This window comes from Protomyctophum parallelum (genome assembly GCF_964188405.1).
Source record: "Protomyctophum parallelum genome assembly, chromosome: 1".
In the NCBI taxonomy this organism is placed as follows: domain Eukaryota; kingdom Metazoa; phylum Chordata; class Actinopteri; order Myctophiformes; family Myctophidae; genus Protomyctophum; species Protomyctophum parallelum.
The window spans coordinates 42,461,807-42,483,293 of NC_139697.1; the positions used below are offsets into that span (position 1 = coordinate 42,461,807).

Genomic DNA, 21,487 nt, shown 5'->3' on the forward strand with positions numbered 1-21,487 from the left:
CGACAAAGTAAACAGGCAAATCGACCAATGACAAAGCTTCTAGGAAAATCTTTGAATGCAGATTGTGGCTCCTAGATGTGTCAGAGACAAAAAAAAAATGTTTTACCCATTGCTGGCTGTCTGAATTCCAAAAAATAAATAAAAAGGTCATTAAAATGTTGACATATTATTGCTTATAGCAGCTTTAAGTAATATTGATGCATGCAGTGATATTGTTTTACCCTGCGATGTGGCATTTAATAACGCTGTGGAGTCGGGACAGTATGAAAATATTTGTTTTTATTGCCAATTTACTATTGGCACCTTTCAAAAGGTGCCAGAGAGGGCAAGCTAACATCTTCCTTTAAGAGATTTAACTGCTTGGACATGGTTCACGTAAATAATACAAATAAACAAACAACTGCAAGCTGGAAAACTTCTGTTGAAGTGCCCAAAACATAAAATCCATGAACCTCTGCCACTGGTTACAAAATGCATTCGATTCCTTATTTCTTGATTCACATCTTCATGTCTTGACCTTATAACAGCCTGCAAAATGGTACCCTTTCGGTGCTTCCTAAAGCATCATTTATACTCTGTAGCATGTCGACGTCGCTTGTCAAAAAGAACAGATGTTCAAGCTAACAGTGCATACATGTTGTCTCTTTTACTGCCGATGATGTGTTTCACATTTTTTCCCAATGACGCTTGCTGTAGTTGATGTGTTTCACGTGTTTTTAGATTTTTATTGATTCAGAATGGTCTCCCATCTATCCACCATCTAGCAGTGTCCCCGTCGCGTGGCAACGCTCTGCTGCGCTGTGGTCCGTCAATTAAATTATTCCCCCCGTCCACCGCCATTGTAAGCGCAATCTAAAAACGCTTTTTTTTCTCGGAATTGAGGCTTAGATGTTCAGTTTGAACAGAATGTCGATGTTAGTGGCTCATGAATCAATCATCGCTACCTCATGGTTACAATATTAATGCTTCTGATGACTTTCAAAATAAGAGCCCCGCTGCATCCAGCGGCAGTTAATGATATACAGACTGAATCAATATTAGCAGTCAAAGAGTTAAAGGTGCTATAAACAACATTCATCCACCAGATGTCGCATCCATCTCCACGTCGCGACACCTCGTGCTGAACAAGGTTCCTTATTTCAACACGGCACGCACGCACACACGCACACACACGCTGCATAAGGTTCCCTTTTTCCCCAGAGTCATGGCGTCATTTACGGCTTGAGTTTGAGCCAGGGGTGGAGGATGGTGAGGATGGAGAGGATGGAGGAGGCCAGGCCGCAGGCCCCGACGAACGCAGGCCCAGTGGGGTACAGGCCCAGCCGGTGCAGCGGGATGAAGACGTCGCAGCTGTTCTTCAGCAGGTCCAGCAGGAGGGGCGGGTTGGCTCGCAGGACCGCCGTCAGCAGCTCCAGGCGCCTTTGATTGATTGATTGATTATTTTATTAGACAATAAGAAATGCAAACGGTACAGGGTACAGTCAGGCACATTGGTCGAAAAGGACAGCACCGAAGAAAGTCCTTGCATCCTCTTGTTTCAATTCGTGTCCCATGCATTCATTCACAATCACAACAATGACAATTGAGATATCTAAAAAACAGGGGGGGGGGGGGGGGGGGGGGGTTATAAAGATGTGGGGCAATCACCTTCTCTCCTTTTGACCTGCTGACAGTGACAGGTAAAATCAGACCCGTTTTAAAGGAAGCCAGCCTGCGCATAAGGTCAAGCACACCTTCTTTAAGTGGTAAGGTGTGGTTCAATCAATCAATCAATGTTTTTGTTTGTGCAGCTTATGTCTAATCTCATGTGCGTGTACCTGCTGCTATTTGTGGACCTACCAATGTGTTGCCACTTTGGCACCTTAGGTTTAACCGCTTAAACCTATTTGGTTGACCAGAGAGCTTTTTTTTTTCAGTTTTCAGAAAATAGCCGATCGACATCTCACGTGTTGTAAGCTTGTCGATCTGCTATTGTCTGCGGTAGACTTCTCCACAATAAGGTTTCTGGGGTTTAAATAGTTAACCTCGAAATCTAAGGTCACATTCTCACCTAATACTTTGGTAGACTCGATGCGAATGGGTGGAGAAATTGGGATTCTTGCATATTTAATTTGCTGCGGTTTTCCTTCACACTTGTCACCCGCAGCAATTGGAAACTCAGCAGGGGGGACCTTTATCAATGTGTTCCATTCATAAACTAGCCTACACAGTGAAATCTATGGTGATATAATTATACTCTCTCACTATACGCACGCAGCCACGCACTGTTATTTTGGGCATGGAGGCACAGTGCTGAGCACACTGATATAACAGACAGCAGCGCAAAATGTTTACAAGTTTATGTGTTTCCTTAAGCAATTGATTGATGTAATCGTCCTCATTTTGATCAGGGCTTCAGTCTCCTCATTTGACCACGTCTATCCACGGTAACAGGACATCTTTGTGCTGCGTAAAATATGCCTTATCCGTCTCCAACTGTGTTCAGCACCTCACCCGCCACATTGTTTGCTTCATTTCCTTTATTTACTGCAGCTTTAATTCTTAACCAAAATGTCATAATGGTGACGGGCCTACCTGCGCAGCGGTGCGACCACGACAGGGAGTATCGCAGAGGCTGGAAGGAGGCTTGCGCCAGGATCGCCGGCGTCCAGTGGGAAGGAGAGATGCTGGTCGACGGACGCTGGAGACGGCGCCAGAGGCGAGGGCGAGGCGACCCTGCTGCACTTGGATCCGTGGGAGCGGGCCTCGTGCTCCATAAGGAGGTGGATTTCATACAGGTCACGGGTGAGGTTGAGGATGAGGGCGAAGAGGTAATACCTGTGAGAGACAGAAAGAGAGACAGAGAGTGAGGCAGAAAGAGGCAGCCAGAGAGAGTACAAGATTAAAGTATCGCACATTCGACTACTTGAAGGGCTGGCCCCGAACTGAACTGAGGTCAAAGAGAACAATCGAGCCGCTCACTGTTAGCTCCCTTTCTCGGTACATTTTATTTTGCCGCTATAGAGTAACGTTTTGAGTCATTCAAAGAGCTTGGGCTCAAAACATCACTCCTTAACTGCTAAATAAAATCTGTGAGGTCTGATTCTTCTCTTTGAGAGTGAGACAGAGAGACAGACAGAGACAAAGAGAGAGAGTCTCAAACCAGATCTAAAATATTCCATGGATTCATTTTAAAGCCAATTTCTTGCCAATTTGTCCAAAGGAAAGCTTTAAATTGATTTGAATACTACGACCTACCAGGTGGTGGGAACTTGACCACTTTCAAACCCTACAGGTTGACAGTGCCCCAGTCCCTTTTGGCAAATGTTTGCCCCAGAATGGGACTCTAGGGCAGGATTTCTCAAAGTGGGTGCCGTGACACATATTTAATCAATATCACGTCACCCTCTATGCTTCGTAGAACGCATTGCACTATACTTTGTGCGTTCTCCCTCTCATAAAGGGCATTTTATACCTCAACATGGTCTTCCTGGCTAAATAAAAGGTTCACTAAATAAAAGAAATAAAATCACTCTCACCTGAAAGACCTCTGGCTCCATTTGTGCTGGTCGAGGTTCTGGAGGAGGCCGGTCTTCCCGGCCCACAGAACGTTGTCACAGGCGAAGTACATGGCTCTGTTGAGGTGGGACACGGTGAGGCACAGCCTCAGTACGCTGTCCGACAGGTGGATGGCTCGCTTGGCCGCCTCTAACGCTTCTACCGAGTTCCCCAAACGCATCACTGGGGTGGAGACACAAACCAACATCAAGTTCAACATGGAAGTATTGCCGTGGATCTCGACCTTTTTCAGGCCGCTCGGCTATTTTCAAAGTGTTTGCCTCTTTCTGTGTTTTTTTATCACCGTCATGGTGGATTTTACCCGACATTTCAGCTTCAGTAGTACTAGTTATTTCGATAGAGATACCAGAATCGGAAAAGCTGCCCATACTGCCTAAAATGTGGCTATCGGCAAGTATGCCAATCTATGCCATTCCGATACCATGTTATGTAGCACATAACGAGATTTCATTCATAGTAATATTTTGAATTGATGTTGCACCACTGTTTTACCTTCTTACTGTACAATGTATTATTATTTTACTAACTTGGAGCTGCACTTGGGAGGTATGCATATTTATGCCTAGATCAGTGGTTCTCAAAACGTTCCCATAACTCTCACAGTTACAGACCTGTAAAAGTCCCTTTGGAAAATGTCTTAATTACACAATGGTACGGATCGGTACTGTACTGACCAATATGCGGGTAACTTGTGGGTATTGGAATCGGGAAGAAATAAATGGCATCGGTGTATCTCTATTCAGAACCAAAACGAGATAAGGGTTTGAGACTCACGCTTTCTAGTGAGACTCATATGAGCCTCCAGCTGACTGATGGTGTTCAATAGAGCCACGCTCCCACCGGCCTTCTGGAGAGTGGAGCCCAGCAGAGCACACGCATACTGTGTGGCCCTGTTACAATACACAAACACATAGGAAGACTGTTACAACATGACGACAAATACTGTACATATGAATACACAACAAATAATGAAATACATTAACCCATTAAGGTTAATGTATTTCGATTTGGGTTCAATGAATACAATGATGTTATCTAGGCACAAAAGTTCCAATCACAAAGATTTGGACTGTAGTCCCTCGGAGACCAGACCCCCTGTTGAAGACCACTGCTGTGGGACAAAGGGGTTAATAGAGACAGAGTTTTATTAGAGACAATATTGGTTATTATCAGAATAATCAATTTCGTCCTGTCACTGTAAATATGTTTGTAATGAGAGCAACAGTAAGTGTACTTACCTTTTGGAAAGAAAGAAAGAAAGAAGCTTGCCTATCTTCAAAAAATACATCATTGATCTTTTCATCAGACAGTGTGCCTTGCTTGGATTTCTTTCTTTGTAAGTCTGCAGTAGGCTACTTTTTTGAAAATATTTTTTTGGTGGTCAGACTCATACAGGAAAAGCGGGTTTGTGCAAATAGAGGGAATGCGCGTGACATCATCATCATACCTGGAAGTTATGCGGGAATGCCTACCGAGTGGCAAAACCTACTTTCTGGCCTTGACAGCCCATACATTCAAATAGAAAAGTTTGATTACAATAAATTACTTTAAACAACATTAACTTAACTTTGTGACTCACTTTGCCACTCGATCTGCCATTCACTTTATGCATGCGCACCCTCTATTCAACCGAGAGAGCGTGGACTCAGTCGTGGACTCAGGTGACCCATCAAATCCTGTCAGCCCTGTTTGTTACAGTATACTCTAAGGTTAAGGCCAGTTCACACAATGCAACTCCTTGCACAACTATACTAACTTGCGACCATTATACCTAAATGGCACTACACAATGCATTGGTGTGGACTGGCCTTTTTAAATGGTTTCGCAAGGAGTTGCAAATAATGTTGCATTGCATTGGTGTGTGTGGAGTCAGTGGACTAGCAGAAATCGAAACTTTCTCCATTCAAGGCTTTGAACAAATTAAAATGTAGGTCAGTTACGTGGACAATAATACACAACAAATGACAGTCACATAAATGAATGATAATAATAATAATGATCATTATTATTTGTACCCTGATTATAATTATATTATTATTATCATTTGTATTATTTAATCCTTACCTAAAAACTCTCTCCTTGGCTTGACTCTGAGCATTAAATCGAACCCAGGAATCCATAATAAATATTTTGTTAAATAAAAAATATATTCTTGGTTGTTGTTGTTAGCATTAGCTAACACGTTGACCAACTAGTGGACAGGGATCACAGGGTCAACCTGTGATGATCGTTCCTCCAGCTGACGAGCCAATTTAAACCGTCCAATCAAACCGTCTCTGCATACCTGCAAAATCTGTATAAAAAAGATATACTTTGTATATTTGAATGTGCTTTTTAACTCGGTTTGTTTTGCCCATAGAGTTGTTTTTGCCCCCTTGTGTTAAGTCCCCGGAAGTAAATATTCTTACTTTTTTTACTCTTCCTTGGGTTTAATGGTAGACTTGTGAAATTCCGCCACCTACTGGAGTGTTGTTCACCCTGGCGTCCCAAATGTTCTAAACTTTACTCATTATTTCCTAAAAACTGATCTCAAAGGCAAATATTGCAACTTATAATTATTTAAGTAGTTTCTTTAAATGTTTTGTTCAAGATATACCATTAAGTGATAAATCACGATGCATTATTATTTATATATATTCAGCAGCACATAAATCATTAAAATGAACCCCACCTTTACCAGCTGTAAACATTGATGTTACATTAATGCAATACTACTACTACTACTATACGTCGTCTATTACTACAATCCACTGATTGATTGATTGATTGATTGATTGATTGATTGATTGATGTATTTATTAACAGTTTGCAGAATTACAGTCTCTAGGAGTCAAGGGATTTGCATGTCTTAATGACTGTTGGTAGGGCGTTCCACATTTTGGTGGCATAGGAGCGAAAATAATTTTGTCCCATGTACCCTAGACAGCTACATGGGTATTGGTGGTGTATCGAATCTTGTGGACCAGACCCATTGCAAGGTGCTGTACTCTGTCGTCAACCCTAAGCCATTCCAGCCTGTCAAAGTGGGCAGAGGTGAGGTGTGTTCGGGGAGTGAGGCCAAGTAATAGCCTAACCAGTTTGTTTTGGGAAGTCTGGAGCCTTTAAGCCGTGGGCCATAGGATATTATTTCATAGGACCCCATCTCGGAACGGCGTTATTTTTTCACAGTAGACATGCAGATAAAATCCTTAAGTAGGCCTACTGTAACAAATGTTTCCAGCTTTGTTTTTTGTGCACATTAATGAAACGGAGCAATCCAAACTTCCATTTTAAGCAGGGACATTTTCCCATTGACGTATAATGAGAAAATGCAAAAACTCACATTCAAGTATTTCTTTTCTCTGAAACTGTAAGGGCTAAAGTTACAACACTTGGAGGGAGGTTCATAATAATTACAAAAAATAATTACAATAGAATTGCATCAGCTGGCCTCATGGTGGCGCTATAACAGCCCACAGTACGTTTCGCCCTATAACTCTTGAACCGGTACGGTATAGGCCACTACCTCACAACTAGAGTATTCAAATATGATTATCTGGCCATCATTGTTAGTGCAGGCACCCTCACCATGCTGTCTCATTGGCAGCCTCTGATGGACAGCTCACTACTTATTGTCAATGACAGTTGCTTGCCATCACCACTTGACACATTAAACAAAGACAGACAGTCTGGGTGTGTCCCAAACGATCATGCTGTGTAAAATACACTAGCCTACAAAATTAATAAGTTGGTGAATTCTAATAAGTTGGTGGTGAATACTATGAATAAGTCGGTGAATACTAATAAATTGGTGAATACTAAATTAATACGTTTGGCGAATACAAATTAATAAGTCAGTGATCTAAGTCGGGGATACTACGTTTTTGGCCGGTGCCTAACCGCTCCATTACATAGCAGTGTGTGTGTGTGTGTGTGTGTGTGTGTGTGTGTGTGTGTGTGTGTGTGTGTGTGTGTGTGTGTGTGTGTGTGTGTGTGTGTATGTCTATCCGAGCACAGAAAGCTGCAACACGGTAAATAATTTCTCGACCGTTCAGGCGCAGGAAGGCTTGCCGGAACCGGGCCGCCCCCCTGGGCGTGTTCCTGTGCCATACTGTACTGTACCTTAACATACTGTACAGTACTGTAGCGCTGTTCACTGCTGTAGTTGTGCTGTAGCATACTGTGCTGTACTGCTGCGCCCTGTGTGTGTGTGTGTGTGTGCGTGCGTGCGTGCGTGCAGTGAAATGGGGAGAGGTGGGTGAATGGAGAATTTGCATCACAGCGAAATGTTGCGCAATAACAGTGTGTCAGACAAAAGTAATATTTGTACAGTAAATATGACAGTTGTGTGGAAGCAATGCAGGATTTCGCGTGCAAGGAGAGATGTGTGCTAACGGAGTCGTTTGGTAGGAGAAGGTGGACAGATAAACGGGCATATTGCTTTGCACCCCCTTTCCATTAGGGTAGAAGGATAACACTAGTGTTTCTCAAATAATTTCATGTCAGGGATCCCCAGATAAATATGCACTTGTTCGCAAGACCCTCCATCTGAGACACGCACGAGAACACACTGAAAATCCTTATACCGATGTCTTTATTAAATAACTTCAACAACACTGTTGGCAATTTAAAAAATCTACATACATTCCTGTGTAGTGTGTACTGCATAAACGTGCGCCCAATTAAGAGTTGGTTGCCGGCAGTGAAAAGAGCAGACATGTAGATCTGACATTTTCAGCATGTGACACATGCAAACCAACTCTAACTCAGGGCTACTGTGATGGGGAAGGGAGGTGGCCATCATTTCACGGCGGGGGTGTTGAGGCTGAAGCCACCGCCCATGAATCGTGGGCCGTCGTTCAGTTGGGGCAGGATGACCAGCTGTTTCACCTTGGCTGCGGCCCTCTCCTCCCTGCAAAGGAAACCCACATACATCCAGGGAATGAGATGAGATTCCCGTGCGTGAATGATTCTCAAGTGGGGACATACATTCTCAACAAGTAGCGATGCGTCGTGAGCTAGCTGCATGTTGAAATCCTCCACATATGCACATTTGACACTGTTGCCGTTGTGTCTGACATCAGTGCATGCATCTAATTTCCATTTACCGGTATGTGCATTTGGATAATATTGTCTGACATCAGTTCATGTTCATATCCATTCCATACTGTATGTGCATTGACGACACACACACATTATGTGGATTTGACCGCACACCTATTAGGCAAATTATTAAAAGATGTTTATAGCCTACATGTGTACCTCTTGAAAATGAGATGCTGCATCTCATTAGGCCCACTGGCAGAGCCTGACCAACCGACTCGATTCCGGGCACTGCACTCCCTGCGGGGGTGTGGAACGCGTTTTTATATATTTTGATGCCAATACTTTTGCACTCAAGTGCATTTTGAATACCACACTTTAACAGAGAATTTGTACATTGTGGTTATAAAATACTATTCAAACTAGGGCTGGTTGTCTGGGTTAGGACAGTGGTGTCTGGTGAGAACCTAATCGGGATGTCGAAATATCCGACACAATTATATCTGGGATGGAAGGTCAAATAGTGCTGTCTGTTATGGAAGGCGATGGAGTCTCTCACAAGGAGCGTAACAAATGCTGCTAGCCTCTTCAGCTCTCAAGGGCAACAACCATTCTTATATACTGCCAATCGGTTTCTTCATTGACCTGATGTCAGCACTAGATGTCTCTGTCGTCTCCATATATGGAACTATTGTGAGAGGGAGTGAGAGCCTTCATTACAGTAGTATTGATCAATACTTTTACTTAATGTGAGTATCATCCTATCTGACCTGCACTGCTGTTTCTGACTCAGGTACTTCTTCTTGATGTCCTGCAGCTGGTTGGCCAGCCTCAGGTTCTCTTTCTTACTCTCCTGCGTTGAGGACTCAAACATGTTCAGCTCTGCAGTCAACACCTGAGGAGAGAAAAAAATACATGTTTGGTAAGAGGGACGATTCTACCAATGCACTTCTAAATCAGTATTCCTTTTCCCAGTTTAAATGGGTGGACCGTTTGTTTAATGCCTAGGAAATGTTTGTGTAAAACCTAAGAAACACTTTGTGTAAAAAGAATGTAATATGTTCTCTATAGGGAATGAATACAAGAAGAATAAATAAAACGACACTATGTCGGCCGGACGTAGCGTGTGGAAAGAACACGATAGTCCGACCAGTTCCTTTGGAGGTAGTGTGTAGAGCATGTTAATACAATATAACTTATATAAATGGGGTGGTTGTATTTTGTCTCCCTGCTCTTCTATTGAGACATTTAGATCGTGTCAAAGGTCACCTAGACACAGGATCTGACACCAATTTTGACCTGATGGTCAAGATTCAGTTCAACCCCCTGAGCAGGCAAGCTCTATTAGCTCAATGGTAAAAAATGTCAGTAAACCGTGTTCGAATCGGGGTAGAAGAGTGAAAGTTACAGATGAGATGACCTTGAGTTTCTTGGTTCTCTCGATGAGTGTGCGTCTGTATTGGTGGAGCTGTTCTGCTGCTTCTGGTCCGGGTCGTCGGGCCAGAATGTGTTTCAGCTCCACGTACAACTTCTCCTTCTCCTAAAAAAACCCCCCACAACAATATGTCAGACATCCTTACGAGGAAAGAGCTGAATACTACAAGCAAAGCAGCAAGCAGGGAGATGGCAAACGTCATGATTGCCTGAAACAGTGTTTTCAGACACTGAAACTGGTGCCACCACAAAATGTTTCCTACTGGAGATAATGGTGTTTATCGGGAGTAGTGTGTGTGTGTGTGTGTGTGTGTGTGTGTGTGTGTGTGTGTGTGTGTGTGTGTGTGTGTGTGTGTGTGTGTGTGTGTGTGTGTGTGTGTGTGTGTGTGTGTGTGTGTGTGTTTGCGTGCGTGCGTGCGTGCGTGCGTGCGTGCGTGATTGACCTGCAGCATAAGCTCTTTGTCCACCATCTCCTGGGTCTTGGAGATCAGTCTTTTCTGTAAAGCGTGAATCTTCTGGATCAACTCGTATTTGTTGGGGTCGGTCGCCTGCCATGGAGGAACATGCACGGTTCAATATGGCGTCACCATTTTTGGGAGTGTTATTATAGGAAAATATTTGCAAATGATTTCAAATTCCAAACATTTACGATTTTATTTGAGGGGCCGTAGCCCCTCCTATATTCAGCTATTAGTGGAGATTTTCGTCTTACACAAACATTAAATTCCCATTCACAATGAATGGAGAATGTACGTCATACTGTACGTGTCTGAGCAAATCGGCTGTTCTATGCAATGATTAAATTCCCATTCACAATGAATGGAGAATTTGCATCATATGTGTGTCACACACATATGATGCAAATTCTCCATTGAGCAAATGTGTATTTTTGTGTTACACAGTGTCTGAGCAAATAGGCATAGTGTCAATGTTACGTCATGATGATGTACGATGATAAGAGCGCCCCTCACTTCACACAGGTGTGATTTTATTTTATACATAATAATGATACAGAAATTGCAATGCAATACAACAGGTGAGCTTGTTGATTTGCTTTTTACAGCATTCGTCAATCGAGTATACTGTATAAAGCTTATGTGGTTATTGGCCACCGCACGTACGCACGCGATCACACATGCACGCACGCGCACAGACCTCCAGCTTCCTCCAGCGGTGAACATTCATGGGGTTCTCCAGCTGCTCCTCCAGAGCTCTGCACCGGGTCCTCTCTCTGAGCAGCTCTCTCTGCATGTGGAACAGCTCCCGCCTGCATACACCATGATACTTCACTATACTCCAATATAGCACTGACTGACAACAAGCAATCCATTGGAACTGGCAAACAATAAAGCCGAAACTGATGAATGATCTTTGTGGGGTTCTCCCCGCTTGAGAACGAAATAAATGACAGCCGATTGCATGACTGCATCGCGACTCGTGAGAAACCGGCGTTGTGAGACGTCGTGTTTGATTGGCTATTGTTTTCAATAATTGGGAGCCCAAACCCCTGTTCTAATCTACCTGCCTTCATCCTAACCTTCAATCCCTGTTCCGTTCTGGCTGTAGCCTCCACCTTCTCCACCTGCAAACCTATCCTCACCTCTCTCTCTACCTCCCACATTTAGCACAAACACAGGGACATATTCATTCTACTATACTCTGCCCTGACATCATTCATTAAACCATGTGAATCACTGGCTTCTTTCAAAAGGGGCCTGAGAAGCATCTGTCTGTCTGAAAACTACACGTGAATACAGATATTAAATTACATTGAAATGAGGGAAGATACACTGCCGCCGATTTCCCCGTTTTTATATAGTTATTTGTATTTGTTGATGATGTATTAATGTGATAATATTCTATGCTGATGTTAAAGGACAACTTCACCACTTTTCAACCTATCTTCATATAATAGGTCCTCACTAATAATCATGAAATTCTTTTCTACTGTGTGTGTCTCATAGGAGGGCTTTGGGCAGTTCAGAAACCGTCTTCCAGTGACATCATCGATAGGGAATACAAGTTAATAGAAACTGCAGGCTTTCTAGTCCTGAAAAGTTGCAATGCGAAAATGGAAGCCATCGTTCTCACGATAATGAAAATCTAAACATTTTTGTAAAAAAATCTTGTTTAAAAAGATATCTGCCTAATGATGATGTCACTGGAAGACGGTTTCCAAACTGCCCACAGCCCTCCTATGAGACACAGACTGAGTAGAAAAAAATCGTGCCATTTTATCATGATTATTAATGAGGACCTATTATATGAAGATAGGTTGAAAAGTGGTGAAGTGGTCCTTTAAGGCTTTTTTGTGTTATCCTCTATAGCCCAAGGGTTACTGTACTGCTGTTTACATTTGTACCAATAAAGTATTCAATCAATCAATCACCCCCCCCCCCCCCTCCCCCTCTCTGTCTCTCTCTCTCTCTCCGTCCATGTTGTACCTCAAGTCCTCTGCGCTGGACACGGTCTTGTCCTGGATGGCCTTCTCCCGTCGGAGTCTCTTGATCTCCAGCTTGAGCAGGCGGACGTCCTGCAGCCTCTGCTGGTACTGGAAGTCTCCCTTGTTGAGGACAGACTGCTGGATGCGGATCTTCTCGTACAGCAGGGCCAGCTCGTCGTTACGGCGCAGCAGCTGGGTGCCCAGGATGTCCCTCTCACTGATCACCTGTGAGGACGAGGGACATTATATTATAGACCATATTCACACGGCGGCCATGTTGGCGTTTTGCATTGAAAAAGCAGGGTGGCAACGGGGTGCAATTTTGTCAACGTAATGGCAAGATGGCCACCGTGCGAATATGGTCTATGGTAACACGTGGACATTGCAATACTTGTAGGCTACTGGAGTAGCCTACAAGTAGTAGTAAAAAATAGTTTTCAAACGTACAAATTGCAAAGTGCATTTTCAGTATCAATGCAATGCCGTTTTAAAAATGTGAAAATGTACCCCCAAAATAAATAATCAATAATACTAGTAATGGAAATAGCAGATCTACAAGCTCACAACGCAGCTTGTAGATCGGTTATTTTTAAGTATAATGATGCACTGAATAATGAATAATGTACTGTATCGCATCTCACAAGCTGACAATGCAACGTGTTGTGAGCTTATAGATCGTCTATTTTCACTAGGCCTATAATGTTTATTTGAATCGAAGTAGAGGCAAACATTTCAAATAATCATGATTATTTGATGTCATCCAGCCGTACCTCTCTCTCTCTCTCTCTCTCTCTCTCTCTCTCTCTCTCTCTACTCTACCTGGTCCAGCTGTTTCTTCTGCTGGATGTGTTGGTTCTCAGCCTCCGTGATGACCCGGAGCAGTCTCTGTTCCTCTGCTTGTTGGCTGTCAATGTGTTGCTTCATCTCCTCCACGCTCTGCTTCATGGACTGCAGCTCTGCCTGGGAGGAAACGTATGTGCCGTGAGCTTGTAGACGTGCTGTTTCCAAAAGACATAGGTTTATAGCAATGATGTAGGGAGCAGTCCTATACCTTCAGGGCCTCCTTCTCCTTCTCAGACCTTTGGAACTCCTGGTGCTCCTTGACCAGCGCTGCCTCCTTCCCACTGATCTCCTCTTTCAGGTGCTCCAGCTGCTGGTTTCTCATCTTCATCTTCCTCTTCATCTCCAACATCTCTTCCTGAGGACAGGAAAGAATGCAACATAAATACCCCAGGCTACTTTATTTTTTAATCATGTATTTAATTCAGTCTGACGGTCTCTGACCATAAGCAGGGCATGAATCATATCCCCCACCCAGCCATAAAAGAAAAATCTGTATGACCAGAAGGGGGTATATATCAAAAGCAGAGGCAAGCCAAAGTAAATCCTGGCATTAGAGTAGTGGTTCTCAAAGTTGGGCATGGGTACCCCCAGGGGTCCTTGAAAAGTTATCGGTCTGTCACTCCGAGAGTGTACAAATGAAACCAAATGGAACCGACTGGGTACATTTTGTTCCATTTGTACACTCACTTTACTGTAAACTTCCAAGAGAATGCCATCAAAGGGGGGGTCTGTGGTTTGAGAACCACTACAGTGGGATCCCCCTTCCTACCTGAGCAGATGTCAGGTCTTTGCTGTAGAGGTTCCTCTCAAAGCTGACCGACTCAAACAGGTTCTGCTGCTGCTTGATTTTACTCTCTGCCTCGGCCGATTTCTTCTTGTACTCAAAGATCTCCGTCTCACGCACTTTGATATCGTCCATGAGCTGCAGCACCTGTGGGAGAGAGCGGGAAACCTCAGCATGAGGATATCACCGTCCAATATCACGAGAAGTAATGTGTACTGTACTGTACTGTACTGTACTGTACTGTACTGTACTGTACTGTACTGTACTGTACTGTACTGTACTGTACTGTACTGTACTGTACTGTACTGTACTGTACTGTACTGTACTGTGACGCCATGTTGTAGTTTTCCCAACCACCGTGGCGAGTAGGTTATCAGTTATCACCTAAAAACTGAAGTATATGCGTGAGCCTTTAAGGTTCTTATTTAGCCTCCATGATTTTTACATTCCTTGTCGATCAATGGAATGGGACGACCTTGCTGACATGCAGCTAGATTTACTAATCTTATTTAGTATTATAAAGAATTTAATAAAAAAAAAGTCCCACTATACGCTGTTGAGGAAAGCTTGTAGTCTAAGCATTTCACTGCATGTATAACAATCAAAATCAACTTAGATTTCACAGTCACACTGTACTTGAGTATCTTATTTAACCCATTCTGACCGGGCGCCCATTTTGGTGTTGGCATCATGTTATGCTTTAGCTATTGAAAAATAGCAGATCTACAAGCTCATATCGCGCCACCGAGTGGCGCGATACGAGCTTGTAGATCTGCTATTTTTGAAAAATCGAAGACATTTTTATAATCTGATCTCAGGTCAGAATGGGTTAAACTGAGACATTAAATACTTAGCAGTTGTATGACGAAGACTGAAAATAGCATTATCTAAATTAGAAGCTCACTACATGTCGCAATCTGCAATTTTCAGTATTTCAGGGGGGGGGGAATCATAGCATTTTTAAGGAACAAAACACATAAATAGTGACTTTTTGAGTGTAAGCCTCACATAAAACAACATTCCCAAAGCAGGGACACGAGGTTGAAAGCATTATCCGCGGCATGCAAGACGTGCCTTCTGCGTGAGGCTGCTGGTCTCGTTGATGTAGCGGTCGCGGTCCTTCTCCAGCTGGTAGATGATGCTGCGCTGCTTCTGGGCCTCGTCGCGGTAGCTACGGATCTCCTGCTCCAGGTTCCTCTTCAGCTGCTCCTGCACCTTCACCATGTCCTGCTGCTTCTGGGTGGCGTCCGCAGCCCGCGTCATGTTCTGGACGAGTGGCGGAAGGAGTACTCACGTGTCTTTACTTAAGTAAAAGTAGCAATGCCACAATGTGGAGATACTCTGTTTACAAGTAAAAGTTTGGAATTCAGAATAATTTTTTTTGTAAAATACCAACGTGTTAGGCTAGCACTAATGTACTTAATGTACCCAAAGTAAAAGTACTCATTGTGCAAAATATTTAAGTATTAAAATATTTAGAAAATAGCAGATGTACAAGCTCACAACGCAATGTGTTGTGAGCTTGTAGATCGGCTGTTTTGAAATAACCGAAATATATAGACTAGTGAGCTATAAGTGGTTAATGTATGTTTAGTAATAAAAATCGAAATCTAAAAAGTAGCCTATTAGTTAAAGTACAATATTTTCTTCAGAGTTGTAGTGGAGCAGAAATAAAACTATTAAAAAAGAAAAAGTTAAATATACCTCACTTTACTTTTTTTTCAATACTTCTACTCCACTACATCTCAGAGCCAAATATTGTACGTTTTACTTCAAATTATTCAATAGGTTACGCACAAGTTACTTTATAATTTAGATTATAATGAACAAAACATGCATTAACCAAAACATTTTGAAGAATTTACTTTGGTACAGTAAATATCTTTTGATGCAAACACCATTAGTGAGGTACGCACCTTATTCAAATTGTCTCGCTCTCGCACCAGTTCCTCTACGGTTTTCTTGTCTGTCTCCACTTGCTTTTGGTAAGCCTCGATTTCTGCAGGAGGAGGTAATATAGATTTGAGGTTTAACACGTTAGTTTTCATCCAAAACAAAATACCCCAAAATGGGTACAGTACAGTTGTTTGTTTACTGTTGAGTGAGAAAACAGTGTTGCACCTTAAGATTATCAACTTGGGACCCCCTGCGGTTTGAGTACCACTGATTGAGAGAGTGAAGAGTGACAGGAAATAGGCTTGGAAATCGAACCTGCGATGTCAGGCTGCATTAGAGCAAATATGTGGTATGTGCCTTAACCACCAGGCCATCAGTGCAGCAACTGATGTGTGTATGATCCATGCAATTAATTTATACAAAATGTGTGAGTGCATGAATATGCATGCGTGCACTCTCCCTTGCCTTTCTCCAGGGTGGCGATTTGGCTTCTGAGCATGTCTCTCTGCATCTCCACGTTGGCCTTGTGCTCCTCCATCTGGTGGCTTTTCTTCTGCACAGCCTCTCTCATCTTGGTGAGCTTCACCATCTCCTGTCGCATGTGACCCACCTGCTCCTCTTTCACCTGAACACAGCGAGCACAGCCAGAGGAACAGTTTTGACCTTGCTTGTGCTGTTTTCAAAACAGTAATTCAAGGTTTTGTAGAGGTTTGAGTTGGAGTTACCGTGCCATGAAAAATGTCAACTTGATGTTTTTGCTATTTGTACTAGTAAGAAGACTAGTAGATCAACAGTAAAACAGGACATTTTGTCTTAAAAGAAGAACAAAATAACAAATTAGCAAAATCTGCTTTGTTTGCTTTTCTGTGCGAAAATAGTGACTTTGAGTGTAAGTCTCGACTTATGTCATGACAAGGTTTCATCACAAAGTATGTGTAAGTAGGTTATGTGTTAGGTGTGTTATTGTACCTTCAGATCGTTGGATCTCTGCTGGTTCTCTTGGTTCAGTTGTTCCATGGACAGTGACTGTTGCTCCACGTCCTGCTGCAGTTTGCTGCATCTCTGCTGCGTCTGTTCCAGATCCTTGGACACTCGCTCATTGAGGATCTTAAAAAACAAAAACAAAAAGCATGTTTGATTGTGTGTGTGTGTGTGTGTGTGTGTGTGTGTGCGTGCGTGCGTGCGTGCGTGCTTTGTTCGTGTGCGCGTGGCGAGTACCTTCGTGTCTTTGAGCAGGTGTTCCAGACGGTGCTGCTCCTCTGTGTGTTTCTGACTCTGCAGACTCAGCGTCTTGTTTTCCTCCAGGAGAGACTCTGTCTGGGCGTTCAGCTCCTTCAGCTCTTTCTCCAGCTTGGTCTTCCGCCTGGTCTCCCTGTAGATGTCGTTCTGACGCACCTGCAGCTCCTGCTGGAGCTGTGCATGGACGCATGCACAGATTGCACACGCACGCACGCACGCACGCACGTACGCACGCACGCACGCACGCACACACACACACACACACACACACACACACGCACACACGCACACACGCACACACACACGCACACACACACACACACACACACACACACACACACACACACACACACACACACACACACACACACACACACACACACACACACACACACACATTGTGTCACTTCATTTATGAAGTGACACAAACATATAGTAGTCACTGTACAGACAGAAGTGGAGCCTCAAGGCAAGTTTACACTTTTGACCACAGGCCTATATGTATCTATGTATTGTGAATGTGTGTTGCCTTTTTTTTTTTTTTTTTTTAGATATTTTTTTGCGGCTTACGCCTTTTATTGATTTTTGAAGGGACAGACAGTAGGCTGACAGGAAACGGGAGAGAGATGGGGGGATGACATGCAGTAAAGGCCGTGTCGGGTCCGGGAGTCGAACCCGCGGCACACTGCGACTGGATTACCAGTCCGGTGCCCAGACCGTTACGCTACGGCCTGGGCCGTGTGTTGCCTTTTTAACCACTGCACAAAAGAAGGTCTGAAAGGAAAATAATGTACTTTGAAGTTGAAGTGACATGAGGAAGAATTGTCTTTGTCCTATACTTGCAACCGTTTTGTGTGGCATTTGAATGTACCTGTGCAACAGTCTCCATGCTGTTGTCTTTGAGAGCCTCCATCTCCTGTTGTGTGATGGCTGCCTTGTTTAAGTCCTCTCTCAAACTCCCCAAGGTTGTCAGCACCTCCTCTTTCTCCTTGTTCAACTCCTCGTTCATTTTAAGCAAATCATTGACACTGAAAGATATAAGACACAGAAATGGGTGATACCTGCTATGTTCTCTCTAATATAATGTTCATTATAGTGTATTGTTCCCTTATGGGAACAATAAGCATGCATGCATGATAAATATGTTACTGCAGGACTATTGCGGATGAAGAGATTTTACTAGTGGATGCTTATGCTAAATGGTTATTAGTGGTTGCTAGGTTGTTACTACAGTAGGTTAAGTTAATGGGTTGGTATGAGGCATGGTTTCTTAATGGTGTTGCTAGGCAGTATAATTCATATTGAATATACAAAATCTAAGTGTGGTTCAAGACTTATATTCATAATATAATAGAAGAATATGAGGTTGAGGTAATATAGTCTTGAGGGAACATAGACACACTCGACAGACTTGAACTAGATTCATATAGACTCAGGGTTGTACATTTGGTCAGATTTCTTCCCCTCAAAAATACACAAAATCTCTTGGTTAAAGCAATGAGCCTATATTTAAAGGAAGCACCTCCTAATTGATAGAGATAATTGAATGCCTGACCTGTGGTCTTGTCCTGATGAGGTCAAACCGGCTCCTTGCTCCACCAGTTGAGTCAGATGTGCGATGTCTTGTTTCAAAGTGCTGATGGTCTCCTTAGCCCTGGTTTCTTCATCATGAGCTGCGTCAATCATTTTCCACGCTTTCTCTAACTCCTAAAAAGTACAGCAGATGAGTTTGACGGCAAAGTCAATGAAAATGAAAAGGGTCCTTCAACTCGAAAGGACAAATGTTGATAAAACACTGATAACACTGATTTTGTAGTTTGCCTTCCAGCTTCCAGCTTCCAGGTTAAAAACTACAGAAGATTAAGCCATTCAAACCGGGAAAGCATCTGTGTCATTTTAGATTTTAGCATTGGCGATTCAAAAACAGCAGATACACAAGCTCAGAGCTTGTACATCTACATCTGCTATGTCAGTTAATTAATTTGATTTGCTTAAACCAAATCAAATTAATAATGGGTGTGTTAGATTTAGGTGTGTCAATGTGCCCATATCCTACCATGTTTTTAATCTGCTGTTTTTATACTGAATTGGAAAGCAAACTACAATATCAGCCTAAGGTTTCATGCCCCCTTTAAGATCTACCGAAAGTGTAACTAAGCGTAGGTTCAATAAGGAACATCTCTCTCTCACACTTTATGGCTGGGGATGCTTCACTCATTCACAGTTTGAAACCTTGATGCCAATCTGCCAATCAAGTGATTGGACTCAGCCTCCTGCCTCTGACCATGTCATTCTCTTTACACGAGCAACCCACCTCCATCCCTTCATCCCCAACTCCACCTTGTCCCAATCGTAGAGAGTTGAGAAGGAGATTCATCAGCACTGCCACCACTAGCGTCTTGACTAGGAGGAGGGGGGTTCTCCCTATTAAAAGCTAATCTGCAATAAAACATTTCGTTTGCAACAATTTCATCTCTCCTGTCTCGTCTGGCACATTATGGACAAATGCACATCCTCTCTTGCAGTGTTCGTGGTAGGCCTACATCACCTTCTTGAGTGATGTGATGGTGGTCTCGTCTTCCTGCGACAGCTTCAGGGCGGCTGCAACTTTAGTGGAGTTGGACACCATCTCTGCGTTCAGCTCTCTGCACTTGGACATCAGCCTCTTCTCGCTGTCGTGGGACTTCTTCAGAGCGTCGGTCAGCTTCTGGTAGGTGACTCGCAGCTTGTCCCTGCTGTCACCTCCAACCAGCTCAGAGAGAACCAGCTGGAACTCCTGCTCCAAGCCCTCAAACGTCTCCTCTCCCTCATGATGCTCTTTGACCTGATGAGAGACGAACCAGTGTTCTAAAATGCTATTTGGTCAGTCGATATTGGCCCATCACAGATATCTGTATCAATACAAGTTTTTTTTTGTTCTTCTTTATTTTACAGAACATAATGCATAATATGCTTGTGGTAATTTAGAAATTGGCCAATAAGGGACCACTGTTCTTGATGATGTAACTATACGTAAGTACGTTTCAAGTTTGGTATAAGGTCAATAACGGGTTGAAAGGATTTAGAATAGCATAGAGCTCTAGGACTCCGAGCAGCAGTCGTACCAGCAGTGGTGAGCACACTTCATGGCGCGCACTGCTTGTGCACAAGTAGGCATACATGGCCTACTTGTGCACAAGCAGAGCGCGCAAGTTTTATAAGGAGCGTGGTTGTTTCCCCCCCCTCCCTAATATTACCTATAATATACATTATTAAAATATTTTGTTCCAATGGTAGGCTACATGGTATACACATTTACATTTTTGCATTGTTAACATTTTCATAAACTATTCAAAATGTGTCACAATTCTTCATGATAAAAAATAAAATAAAGAGTAGGCTAATATTTGAAAGTAGCCGATCTACATGCTCGCAACAGGCGCTGTGGCCCAAATATAAAATAGGGTTAAGTAGATGAACTGGTTTTGATGCTAATTTAACAGATTTTACTGCAGAGTCAGACCCCCTGGAACCCCCCTCAAGGACCCTCAGGGGTCCCCGAACCACAGGTTTGGAGTCAGCGTCAGTGGAGTTAGTAAATCGCTCTGGATTAAGTGTCTGCTGAATGCCTGAATTGCAAATTGTAGTGCGCCTTGACAATTCCATACCTAGCCTACACTATATGAAGTAACCTCTCTGAGTGAGAAACAGAGAAACAGAAGTACTTACCTCCATTGTTTTCATTTAAATAAAACACAAGTTCATTAGTTATTTCTATACTGTATATGATAGAAGCACTAATAACCAGCAAAGAACATTCATTTCCCCTCCTAGCTGAATGATGTTTGGGAGGTTGCTAAGCAACCACATGGGATCATGGGAGGTCGCTGCTTAAGGTAGTCTTTCACCACGTTTTTTTGTAAGGCACCTAATTCACCAGAAAATACTGCATTATAATTCACTGGACTCCATAGCTTTTAATACATACCTTATTGGAGACTTGCAAAGCTGCAAACTACCGGTAGTCTAGGGCCACTAGGCTAAATGATATTAATGTAATAGAACAGTTGATTTCTGATATCGTTATGCAATTAGGGGGGCTGAAAGCATCCCTATCCTGGTCTAAGGGCTCCCCCTACTGGCTGAGTGGCGCTAGCGTCTCTAGTCTTAACTGTCCCATCAACAAAGCAGCGAGGGGGCAGCTGTGGTCCTGATCCATCCATCTAAGGTCCTGTGGACATTATAGTTATTAGTGAGTGACGCCGACATACAAATGTTTTACTGAGCAA

At 43.1% G+C, this 21,487-nt stretch overlaps 2 protein-coding genes across 2 annotated transcripts; both read right to left on the reverse strand.

The window, feature by feature from the left end:
- Positions 1-259: 259 nt before the first annotated feature.
- On the reverse strand, positions 260-5,937 carry pex11b (peroxisomal biogenesis factor 11 beta). Its single transcript, XM_083773124.1, has 5 exons — positions 5,623-5,937; positions 4,333-4,448; positions 3,519-3,720; positions 2,575-2,817; positions 260-1,419 (listed from the first exon to the last, which is right to left on the reverse strand). Exons 1-5 carry the CDS (start codon positions 5,676-5,678, stop codon positions 1,215-1,217), a joined length of 822 nt encoding a protein of 273 aa, XP_083629250.1. The 5' UTR covers positions 5,679-5,937; the 3' UTR covers positions 260-1,214.
- Positions 5,938-8,319: 2,382 nt separating this feature from the next.
- On the reverse strand, positions 8,320-20,933 carry cfap58 (cilia and flagella associated protein 58; the record flags this gene model as incomplete). The annotated part of the gene is made up of 18 exons (XM_083782622.1): positions 8,320-8,449; positions 9,351-9,475; positions 10,001-10,120; positions 10,458-10,562; positions 11,170-11,281; positions 12,459-12,682; positions 13,277-13,417; positions 13,509-13,655; positions 14,070-14,231; positions 15,159-15,350; positions 16,001-16,083; positions 16,446-16,605; positions 16,950-17,087; positions 17,199-17,393; positions 18,091-18,247; positions 18,775-18,926; positions 19,768-20,043; positions 20,928-20,933. The coding sequence occupies 18 exons, from the start codon at positions 20,931-20,933 to the stop codon at positions 8,338-8,340; spliced, it is 2,607 nt and encodes an 868-aa protein (XP_083638748.1). The 3' UTR covers positions 8,320-8,337.
- Positions 20,934-21,487: the final 554 nt, after the last annotated feature.